Here is a 12,616-nt window from a genome sequence, read left to right as displayed (position 1 = left end):
TTCTTTAAAGAACACAGAATGACATCACCATTCCCAAAACCAGCCCCGAGATGATTTCTGAAAGGTTTCTATTAAAAGACATAAGATATTTTCTGGAAATGGAGACCAATTCAAATTTACCCAACCTTATCCAAGAGAGTACCAAGTCACTTTTTCAAAGTAGTTGAACATCTTTTATTACTTGCACAGAGTCAAAAAGAAAACTTCTAGAAAATATGCAGTCATAGTTTACAGATAGGGTTAACCAGGTGAAATAGCAACAAGGAATTTTCTCATGGAGTCACAGACTTAACAGAATTTTAGAGTTAACAGGGACCTTAAAGGTCATCTACTCTATAAACTGAGGTCCAATATGATAAATGACTTGTTCAGAATTGTTCAAGCCACAACTAGAACTACTAGACCCTTTATGACTTATTACTAGGGATGTATCAAAATTAAATATCTGACTGACACTGAAAAAAGTGGTCTTGCCCAGAAAGCAGAGTTATTGTCTCAGTTCAGGATACATGCTCTAGATTTAGAACACAAAACTAATATCCATTTATATCAGAAAACAGGGAGAGGACAGAGATTAGGAAACAATAGCGTCCTATCATCCCTGGTAATTCTATTTAGCTGCCCATCACTCAGGTACTCTCTAGCCTTATTTGTGAAACTGGTTCAACTCTGGAGAATTGTTAGCCAATTTTAGTCATGCTTTGAAAAATACAAAAAGAACCCTTTGTGAACCGACTTTTTTTTCTTTTTTTTTTTTTTTAAACAAGACAAGAGTCTCACTCTGTTGTCCAGGCTGGACTGCAGTGGCGCAATCTTGGCCCACTGCAATCTCTGCCTCCTGGGTTCAAGCTATTTTCCTGCTTCAGCCTACCGAGTAGCTGCGATTATAGGCGCCCACCACTACACCCAGCTAATCTTTTTGTATTTTTAGTAGAGATGGGGTTTTACCACGTTGGCCAGGCTGGTCTCAAACTCCTGACCTCAGGTGACCCACCCACCTCAGTCTCCCAAGTGCTAGGATTACAGGCATAAGCCACCACCCCAGTCTGTGAACCAACTTTTATCACCTTCTCCAGTTCCAGAAACTAAATAATAATTTGGATAGTTTACCATAAATTCTGAAAATAAAAAAAAAGTTTTAAAATTATTAAGACATCATTTTACCCCTTTTAACTAGAATTGCTATTATTTTTGGGGGGAAACAAGCACATAATTTTTAAATTATTATAATCACTAATTGAGTCATTGTGACTATATAAATATTTCACTTGTACTGACTAAAGATAAAAACTTTTGGGGTGTATGTTCATGGTAACTTTCAAGATATTTTCATTAAATGTTTAATAGATGAAAATACCTATTTAATAGATGAAAACAAATTTGTTATTGTTGTCATTACCTATTTCAGAAATCCTACATCTAAATAAATTTTAGAAATCCTACATCTGAATAAATGAATTATTACCTATTTTAGAAATCCTACATCTGAATAAATAACTGAATTATTCAGTTATTTATTCAGATGTAGGATTTCTAAAATAGGTAATGACAACAATAACAGAAAAAGAACAGCCCCTGAAAGGTATCTCTGGCATCCTCTAATTGTGACTATCTTACAAAACACTGTATTAAAAGTTTAATGTTACTCATAAAGATAAAATAGTTTTTCTTTTCTTTTCTCTTTTTCTTTTTTGAGACAGGTTCTCACTCTGTCACCCAGGCTGGAGTGTAGTGGTGTAATCATGGTTCACTGCAGCCTTGATCTCCTGGGCTTAAGCAATCCTCCTGCTTCAGCCCCCTGAGTAGCTGGACTACAAAGGTGCACATCACAATACCTGACTAATTTTTGTATTTTTGTAGAGATGGGGTTTTGTCATGTTGCCCAGGTAAGTCTTAAACTCCTGGACTCAAGTGATCCGCCTGTCTTGGCCTCCCAAAGTGCTGGGATTACAAGCATGAGCCACCGCACCCGCCAATAAATAGTTTTTCTAAAATTGAAATACAATCATTACTATTTGAAGTTCTGAATTCTCTTGCTTAGGGGTCTCCTTGGTTTACTATATAATTGTGGCAACCATTCCAGATATTTCTTTCTTTCTTTCTTTCTTTTTTAGGCGGAGTCTTATTCTGTCTCCAGGGCTGGAGTGTAGTGGTGCAATCTCGGCTAACTGCAACCTCTGCCTCCCAGATTCAAGCAATCCTCCAGCCTCAGCCTCCTGAGTAGCTGGGATTATAGGTGGCCGCCACTACACCCAGCTAATTTTTTGTATTTTTGGTAGAGATGGGGTTTCACCATGATTACCAGGCTGGTCTCGAACCTCTGATCTTGTGATCATCCTCCTTGGCCTCCTAAAATGCTAGGATTACAGGCGTGAGCAACCCTGCCCAGCCCTAGATATTTCTAAGTTGTGCAAATGTTCAAATAAAGCTTTTTAAAATGACTAGTCTCTTTTCTATTTTGACCTTCCTAAATTTAGTAAACTTTCTAGTCCCTGAAAGCAGTTTGAATACAAACAAACTTCTACTGGCTTATGGTCAATTTATAATCATATAGTAGCCAGAAGCATGTAGTTGCAGAGATAGTTCTTAGAGGCTAATCATGGCTCCAAATGGTTCCTATAGTTGGACTGGGTAGCCTACATGACTTAAAAAAGTAAATAAATATTTGATTGCAAATGCCTGAAAGCAGCAATTAATTTAGTGAGGCACCAAATCCAAATTTCAGCTCTGAAGCTTTCTCTCAGATACAGAATATTAATACATAAAAACATTTATTCTCTCCATTTTCACAATTGGTCATGTAGACAAAGTACTCACTCCTTCTCCTGTGGGGATTTGTCCATTGATGTTAAGAGTTCGGAAGGGGGAGTGAGTGGATAAGCGTTTATCCCATTCACTAGGCCGTGGTTCTGGTACAGACTCCATGAAGTTCTTTTTCAGCTCACTGATGCTGGCATGGTGTTTTTTGATCTCCTCTTGACTCTTGTCTAAATCCTACAGTTGAAAGGACAAAGATGCAAAACAACGCATAATCAAGACAAGAAATACACCAAGGGCAATCCATCAGAGACTGGGCACTGGTAGAAAACATACCACATCCAGGGCAGATGTTACTAATCATAAACTGCATTCAAATTATAAATATACAACATGGTATATTTGCTTGTCTTTTTTTTCTTTAAATAAAGTGCTTTTCTTGGAAGCTGTGAAGTATCACAACTCCATAGCTGTTAGCAGTTATATAAGGTTCATAAAGAGCTCACGCATTCATTTATGATTCTTCTTCCCATTATGACACAGCACCAGATTTCTAACTCCTCATCCCAAGAAGGTACTTCCACTACTCAATTAAACTCACCTTGATAAATTATTTTAGACTCAGCTCAGCAGGATGGAGATAGCAATAGACAAACTGTTTAATGAAGGCATGGTGAAACATATGACTTCCACCATTGGCTATCTTGTCTTGTTGAGTTGCAAACAAGTACCCTTCTATTTCTACCTAGAAATGGTTTTACTTCTCTATTACTAGGTAGTTGTTTTTGCTTTTTGAGGAACAAGAATAGCCCTTTTTTGATGTAAGAATGTATTACTGAAATTCCTAAAGACTCCAGAGCAGACTGTTACTATCTCTGAAAAATCACTCAGAGGTACATAATACAATGCCTTTTTTCTTTATCAATAATATGCACATAAACTAAAAGTGTTAGGCTTTCTAGCTTCTAACAGCTTCACTTCATTCCTTAGTACAATTCAAAACAGGGACTTCTTGCAATAACCTTCAAAGGATTAGGAGTGAGTTAATAAGAGTTCACAAAATACCTAAGATATCTCCTTGACAATTTGAAATAATTCAACTGTTCCAGCAGATTAAAAATTTTTTTTTAAATTTTTTGGGTATATAGTAGGTGTATATTCTAGCAAATTTGAATACTGGGCAACCTGAGTTTCAAGCAAGCTATTAAAGGGACATTCCAGGGAGACATGAACAAAGTTTAGGTTAATAAAGCATGAGCTAGAAATAATATTCAGGTTTACGTAAAAGGAGGCATATAACAACTTTCAAAAGGGGACTTGGCCAAAAATAGTCTGGTAAATATAACTTGAAGACAAAAACTCAAATGTTCTTTGTCTAACAACACTTCAAAAAACCTTAAAAGATCTATGCTTGAGATCAAAACATGTGGGAGCCCATCACTTGATGACTGTAAAAAATTCTGTGTTTATTATACATCAAGGCAGCTCTGTATCCAAGAAAAGCATAATGCTAAATACATCTCCTAATATGCTAGGTGAATTGTGGGATTAGTCTTTCTTTTTTGCCTCTGTAGGAAACAGCTGTATTGGAGTAAAAAATTAGAATTCTCCCTGGTAGTTTAGTGGTTAGGATTCAGAAAAAAATAATTAGAATTCATTTAAATCAAAATTTGTTTATAAGTTCTTTTCTGAGGGTAATATAGATTTTAACTAAATAAAACTTTTTCAAAAGCAATGTCAAAGGGAAAACAGCATAAGAACAATAATCAGTGAGGTGATTTTGATTCTGGAGATATTCATTCAGAAAATTCATTAACTAGTCTATTCTTTTTATTTTTGCAAGACTGAACCATGTATATCTGCTTTGAGATCAAACAGAAAGCTAACTCCAGAAGGGTGATCCTGTAGCTACCCCAGAAGAGTGTTTTGCTTGCTGAGATGAAATGTGAGTATATTTATGAATATGGACTTCACTGCAGGAGAAACAACAGTTTGCACTTTTGTTCTAGCTGAAAGAAAGAAAGCATGTCTACTAACTAAAGAAAAGCATGAGCAAGCCCATTCAAAGACTCAGTGTTGGACTGAGCAACCAGACCCACTCGGCATGTAAGGTCCCGTGACCCAGCTCCTCACTGGAAATTAAATCTGTTTGGGCCAAGAACAACTTAATACATTTGGGAGGGTTAAAAGTGTGAATGGAGCAAAACAAAAATGAGCAAGAGATGCTATGTAAAACAACATCTCTCTGAGTTAACCTTTTAACTTGTGATTTGCTACTCTTCTTGCCTAGCTTTGGATTGGCTTGGAACCTGAGAAAATAAATGTTCTGGTAAAACCAGTAGCTTCTGGGGGAGCTTTCTCCATCCTTCTTAGCTGGTTTTGTTAGAAACCTGTGGGGGCACAGAGTAAAATTAAGATCTCAAAGGGACCTGTTCCAAATAGAATTTGTCATAGACAACTTGCTACAGGTTCTCTCTGGGAGATGGAGGAGGAGGCGGTAGCTCTAAAAATGAACTCGACCTTATTTGTGCCAGAACAAAGCATTAGTGGGGGCGGGGTAGAAGAAGGGGGAGGAGAGATGCTTAGGAAAAAAAACCTGCTAGAGTGACAGATAACTTGAGAGAACTTCTTTAGAAGGGGAAAAAACTTTATAATAACTAAAGAATGATGGTCAAATTACTTTGGCTGTGTTCAGGTTAGACATTTTTTGATGCCTGTCATTTCATAATTTTAGCAGCAACCAAACACTTCATTAAATATAAAATGTTCTCAAAAGGTAGTTAGTAGTTTTAATTTTCCAACACACTTATTTAGAAATCCCCTCTCATGGCTGTCAATGAAATGCTGAGGGAAAAACACATCACACGCAGGGACTTTGTGACTCTCAGAAGCCAGAACACACCTCATGGAACAAACGACAAATATATGATTGGTACGGCAGGTTCCAGTTAAGAGGAAGTACTGAAGATGAACTAGTCAAGAAATATGGATGTTTAGAATTTCAAGATGTTACACTGCCAAATACAGGAAATCAACACTATTCTTCCTGGTCTCTGAAGATGGAACTACTCAGGTCTAGTTTAAGGTATGGGCTAAAACAAAGAGATCTAGTTGCCAAGTTTGAAATATCTGACAGTCCAGCCTTGGAAAACTTCATGTTAAACAAGACAAATACATGTGAAGCATTTGGTATTGCACCCACCATGCAATAAATGTTTAATAAAGGCTGGGCATAATTTTCCTGAAAAGTACTTGATACATAACAGGTACTCAAAACACAGATATTGACAAAGGATAAGATGAGGTTTAAATAATTATTAGAGGCTGTATATTAAGCCAGAGATCTGGTTTTTAAAGTTTAGGCTGGGTCCACTGGCTCAAGCCTGTAATCTCAGCACTTTGGGAGGCCGAAGCAGCAGGATCACTTGAGTCCAGTAGTTCAAGACCAGCCTGGGCAACATACTGAGATCCTGTCTCTACCAGAAATGTAAAAATTAGCTGGGCATTGTGGTATGCACCCATAGTCCCAGCTACTCAGGAGATTGAGATGGGAGGAGCCTGGAAGGCTGAGCTGCCATGTCGGAAAATAATCTTACAACTCCTACAGCAGACAGCACGTTGCTATTTCTGAGTGGAAAATAGTGTAGTTTAATAGAGTTGGATAGATCCTAACTTACATCTTGGCTTTATCAGTTCTGTGACCATAGGGAAATTACTTAATTTCTTTGAGCTTCAATTTTCTCTCTTTTTTTTTTTTTTTTTTTTTTTAAAGAGACGGAGTTTCACCATGTTGGCCAGGCTGGTCTTGAACTCCTGACCTCAAGTGTTCCACCCATCTCGGCCTCCCAAAGTGCTGGGATTACAGGCGTGAGCCACCGTGCCCAGCCCGATTTTCTCATCTTTAAAACAATCTCAGACTCACAGGCCTGTTTTTATGATTAAACTATCTTATAGTAACTACTCAGTAAATGCTAGGCTTCCTTCTTTCCTTCTTATATTTTGCTTTTTTTCCCCCACAGTTCTTCTGTCATTTTCCTACTATCTTCAATATTTTAAGTCCATTCCAAATTCCCTACTTTTTCACACTATCTTAGTTCAGAAAATGAAAGAATAGTGTAAATTTGCATTTGGGACAGATGCAAGCTTATACACTTGAAAAATTAAAGGAACTTATAGCAATGATATAGAATTTTCTAAAGATGGATAAAACAATGGAACCATGAGAGATAGGGGTAGTCCCAATCATATATTTTACCAGGTTAAGTATGATAGATGGAAACTAAAAAGAATCAGAAGGCAAGCTATTTGCATATCTTCATGTTCTCCAACATGCAAAAGCATTTTAAACCTAAAGTTCCTTCATGCAATGGCATGCAAAACCAAATGCAGCACAGAATGAAGAAAAGGGGATCAGCAAAGAATGCAGAAGGTTCCAGGCAACCAACTGAAATAAGCTTCAAGTTCATACAAACCTCCAACATTAAATTGCTATGTCTGATATAAATGTTTTCACCATCTAGTCTTTCTCTTTTTTTCTGTGAAAATGAAAGGGGGGAAAAACAGAAAAGCATAACAAATTAAAATGTTGTTCTTGCAGGAAAAAACTGAAAATTGGCAAACCAAAAAATATTTAAAATTAAACGTCCACAGTGCAGCATATGCCAATATGAAATGGTCAGAGAATCACAAGGACACACAGAGGACATGATTACCATGAGAAAATGATGACCTTGTTCATGAATGATGAAAGAATGTGATGATGTTATTTAAATAGACAGTGCTCCTGGCTTCATTGGCTTCTTATGTAATAAGCTGTTTTATGTTCATTTTTGAAATTAAACTGTTTGAGTTGGGTAGATCCTAACTTACATCTCTCAAACATATGACTTTAAAAAATGCTGAAATTCTATGTACCATGGAGTGAAGAAATGATTTAAAAACATTATTTAGCTTTTGGGATATATTTCATACTTAGCAACACTGCAGTATCTAAATCTCTAATACCTTGTCTAAAAAAGATATAAGAAAGGTGATCATTTTATACATGATCAGCCAATAAATATATTTAGTTAACTGATTTAAACTGATTCATCCCACTCTATAGATGAAAAGAATGAGACACAGAGAAGTCAAACCCATAGTTATAAATAATACTGGTAGTTGCTGCGAAAGTGGGTGTTTTTTTTGAGACAGGGTCTTACTCTGTCACCCACGCTGGAATGTAGTGGTGCAGTCGTGGCTCACTGCAGCCTCAACCTTCTGGACTCAAGTAATCCTCCTGCCTCAGCCTCCCAGTAGCTGGGACCACAGGAGCACATCACCATGCCCGGTTAATTTATTTTTATTTTTGGAAGAGGCGGGGCCTCCCTATGTCTTGCCCAGGCTGGTCTTGAACTCCTGGGCTCAAGGGATCCTCTTGCCTCGACCTCCCAAAGTGCTGGGATTACAAGTATGAGCCATCTGTAATCCCAGCTATGATGATTTTCATTTTATGATAAATGTGTATAAAATATTATCAATGATTCCAAGAATATGATGTCATTGTGAAATAGTTCTTATGTTAAATATAAAAGATAGGTTTGACTCTCACTGATTATTTCATTTTGCTTAAAAAGATATTTTGCTACTGAAAAGTTTAATGAAACTTTTCAATATACAGTACAGGATTATGCCTTCTTCAGTGTATGCAGGGTCTTCCTCTATTACTTAGGCTGGAGCACAGTGGCTCGATCTCAGCTCACTGCAACCTCTACCTCCTGGGTTCAAGCGATTCTCATGCCTCAGCCTCCCAAGCAGCTGAGATTAAAGTTGTGCACCAACACACCTGGCTAATTTTTGTATTTTTAGTAGAGAAGGAGTTTCGTCATGTTGTCCAGGCCAGTCTCAAACTCCTGACCTCAAGTGCTCTTCCTGCCTTGGCCTCCCAAAGTGCTGGGATTATAGGCATGAGCCAATGTGCCTGGCCCATATCCATTATTTGAAAGTATTAACAACTCCTGATTAAAAGAAATCAATGAAAAGAATGGATCACTGTCTTTTTAACGCATTGTAAGTCAGCATGGGTAAAATGGCAATGTAGTTTTATGAAAGTGAAAAATGGCTAACCTTCCTCATTCTTATCAGATCTTCAGTTTTTTCTGCAAGCTTCTGTTTTGCCATAATTTAAAAAAGACAGAAAAATGATAAAATGTTGCTCATTGAAGTTTGTTTGAACCTTCATTTTATATTTTTTTTTTAAGGAGAAGGGAGTAAGGGAGAAGAAAAAAACTGAGGCAGTGGAGGGAAAAAGGAATCAGTGGTCTGTTGGCACAAACCTGTGTTTGGTCACCATTTGAGGTGGGTACTGTCACCTCGATGTGGGATTTTTCCACCTACATTTAAGAAATAAAGTAGTAAAAACATTTTAGGTTAGTAGGTTTCTATGAATAGTGTTGTTTCCAAATAAGCTGCATCTTTAAGCTACTTGTAAAATATGCTGACATGTAATCATCATGATGCAGTCTTGTGGAGGGTGCTACAGGGAAGGATATTACTCCCAAAAGTCATCTGTGTTTACCATCACTTTTTCAAGGGCTAAAAAGGTAATATGGATATCCAAATTATCAAAAAAGAAAATTAAGGTAAGCATTCTATTGATGAAGAAAATATATTTTTATATTTATTTATAAAACAGTACCCACTAAAAAGAATGATTTAGGCCTATTTAATGCAACAGCCATGTTTGTGTTTTGCCTTTGAAAAATGATCTGGGCTGGGCATGGTGGCTCACACCTGTAATCCCAGCATTCTGGGAGGCCAAGGCGGGCAGATCACAAGGTCAGGAGTTTCCGACCAGCCTGACCAACATAGTGAAACTCCGTCTCTACTAAAAACACAAAAATTAGCTGGGCACGGTGGCACACGCCTGTAATCCCAGCTACTCAGGAGGCTGAGGCAGGAGAACCGCGTGAACCCAGGAGGTGGAGATTGCAGTGTGCTGAGATCGTGCTACTGAACTCCAGCTTGGGTGACAGCGAGACTCCGTTTCAAAAAAAAAAAAGATCTGGAAGTACTTTAAATAACAATTAATTAGCAAATTTACACATGAAGTTTTCAATGTATGACATATATGATAGGAAGAAAAAGAAAATCTTTACAGTTAAAGCACACATGTAATAAACCACATATGACACCAAACTGGTAAACACAAACGATTTTGTTAGTTGATCAATATACTTAAGGAGATATTTCATTCTTCAGTTTATCACACAACAAAACGTTACAATAAACCCAATTTAACTTGTAACTAACACATGCAATTACTCCCAGGACTGGTTTATAAACAAGCACATGCAGGATTCGGCAGCAACATTCAACACACTGCAATCTCTTCTAGGGAGTTGGAACCTATGTGTTTGGTAGAAGAGCAAGATTCATCCTTAATATTAATAGAAAGAGAATAGATAAGGTCTCATGCCTTGCTTTGAAATACCTTTAGTAATGTCATTTTATATGTAGAAAATGGAGTAATTAATTTTTAAAAAAGCATACTATTAAGAGGGAGCATATTAGAGTGAGCAACGCCCAAAGCATTGGATATTTTAAATTAAAAAATTAATTGTTTTTACTAAGGAACAAATCACTTTGTATCATTAAGTTCTTTACAGAACCTGATCAATCTGTGGTGTTGATATTCTTTTTAATCACACTAAGCAGCATTACTTTGGAGTACAATGTCATTGTGCTATTTTCTCTAAATTTAGTCTAAAAAACCTAACAGATCACCAAACTTTGTGACAACATCAAGTATTAAGCACATCCTGCTACCGCACTTTAATTATCGGGGTAATTAACGATTTTGGTCATTTCTACGCTGAGTCCCAGCATACTTGCTGTGTGGTCATTTAACACATTTTTTACCCCAGACCTTAAATTTCTTACAGATAAAATGGAGATAATGTCTTTCTAGAATTGTACATTTAGCAAATGATAGTGTTAAATTATTTTACAAAGCTTAAATTCCTTCTCCAAATGAATAATTACTTCTTTTTGCTTCAGATCCTTATCAATCCAATAGCAGAAAACTGAGAGCCTCTACTTCAGTTTAAGAATTGAGGCCAAGTAGCAATAGTAGTTCTGTCTATGACCCTACATAGAACATTAAGTGAGATAACGATATACATGAGGGAGATAGTACCTACCACGGGAGATAGTACCTACCACAGTACTTTCAGAATAGATCTCGTTAAAGTGACAACAAAAAGCTATCTCTATCTGGCATCAAACTAATGTCATATAATAAAATTTACACAGATACAAGGCTACTTTATCACTATTATTGCTTTATATAATAAATATGGCTTCATGTAAATGTCACAGTTTTTTTTTTTCTTTTCTTTTCTTTTTGAGACAGAGTCTCACTCTGTCACCCAGACTGGAGTGCAGTGATGTAATCTCGGCTCACTGCAACCTCCACCTCCCAGGTTCAAGTGATTCTCTGCCTCAGCCTCCTGAGTAGCTGGGATTACAGGTATCTGGCACCAGGCCCAGCTAATTTTTGCATTTTCAGTAAGACAGTGTTTTGCCATGTTGTCGAGACACAGGCTGGTCTCAAACTTCTGACCTCAGATGATCCACCCCTCTTGGCCTCCCAAATTGCTGGGAGTGGTGTGAGCCACCATGCCTGGCCACTATAGTTATTTTCTAACTGCTACATACAAAATTAGCTCAGAGTCACCCTTAATTCTGCCACCATTATTACAGTAATAGGTTATCAGAGGTGGCATTCAGTTTCATTTCAATGCAAGTATCTCAAAACATGTATCTATGTAGAATTAATTGGCAATAAGACCCCCTATCTGGCACTTAAAATGGAAAGCATATACCAAGTAGTGATCTCTTCACTCTGCTAAGTTCCCAAGAGCAAAGGGAGTCTACCGTTGAAGATATTTATGTCTGTGTTATAGGGAAAAAGGAGAACAAGTAAGTTAGCAGAAGTCAGAGGAATCTTAGGCACTAGGAAGATTCCCCTGACAATTCCAGTAATCCAACACTTTTTAGTTAGTATAACAAATGGAGGGATAGACACAAGGTCCTGGTGAGATATTCTAACATTAAAAACTGAGGAGGTAATCAAACATTAAAAAGGCATTGTTGACACTGAATCTATGACCAATGTCATAAATATCTGGCTAGGAATAAAAATGCAAACACGTACCACTCAATCGGTTTTTCTCTCTGGACTCAAGGTAGTGCCAAATGGACAGCAAAACTGTATGTCATATTTAACAGTTTATTTATTATTATTTTTTTGAGCTCGAGTCTTGCTCTGTTACTCAGGCTGGAGTACAGTGGTGCAATCTTGGCTCACAGCAACCTCTGCCTCCTAGGTTTGAGCGATTCTTCTGCCTCAGCCACCCCAGTAGTTGGGATTACATGCACCTGCCACCACGCCCAGCTAATTTTTATATTTTTAGTAGAAACGGGGTTCCACCATTTGAGACAGGGCCTCATTTTGTTACCCAGGCTAAAGTGCGGTGGTGCAATCTGAGTTCACTGAAGCCTCCTCAACCTCTCAGGTTCAAGTTATCCTTCTGTCTCAGTCTCCTAAGGAGCTGGGACTATAGATGCATATCACCATACCCAGCTAATTTTTGCATTTTTTGTAGACATGGGGTTTTGCCATTTTGCCAAAGCTGGTCTTGAATTCCTGGGCTCAAGTGATCTACCTGCCTCACACTCCCGAAGTGCTAGGATTACACCTGGCCTGACAGTTTGTTTTTCTTTTTTAAAAAAATACAATCAAAACAGAGTAGACTGTCTACTGCTCTAAACTAGATATTAATCTGGCTCCAAAATAACAGGGTTAATCCATCTGCCA

The 12,616-nt window shown here is 37.5% G+C and overlaps 1 protein-coding gene across 38 annotated transcripts in view; it reads right to left on the bottom strand.

Moving 5' to 3' along the window:
* The window catches only part of EPB41 (erythrocyte membrane protein band 4.1), a 223,570-nt gene that overhangs the window by 56,001 nt on the left and 154,953 nt on the right, over positions 1–12,616 (bottom strand). For 21 of the 38 annotated variants that reach the window (XM_032246650.1, XM_032246649.1, XM_032246625.1 and 18 more), the window contains 4 exons: positions 9,072–9,128; positions 8,863–8,904; positions 7,230–7,292; positions 2,818–2,994 (listed from right to left, as the gene is read on the bottom strand). In XM_032246650.1, coding sequence (XP_032102541.1) covers positions 2,818–2,994; positions 7,230–7,292; positions 8,863–8,904; positions 9,072–9,128 — 339 coding nt within the window. The remainder of the gene's footprint in view (positions 1–2,817; positions 2,995–7,229; positions 7,293–8,862; positions 8,905–9,071; positions 9,129–12,616) is intronic. The other 17 variants (XM_032246622.1, XM_032246621.1, XM_032246647.1 and 14 more) reach the window with 5 other exon arrangements.

The sequence above is a fragment of the Sapajus apella genome, unplaced genomic scaffold, assembly GCF_009761245.1.
Source record: "Sapajus apella isolate SASKATOON/1434 unplaced genomic scaffold, GSC_monkey_1.0 scaffold62, whole genome shotgun sequence".
Lineage (NCBI taxonomy): Eukaryota > Metazoa > Chordata > Mammalia > Primates > Cebidae > Sapajus > Sapajus apella.
This window is presented reverse-complemented; position numbering and strand designations above follow the sequence as displayed.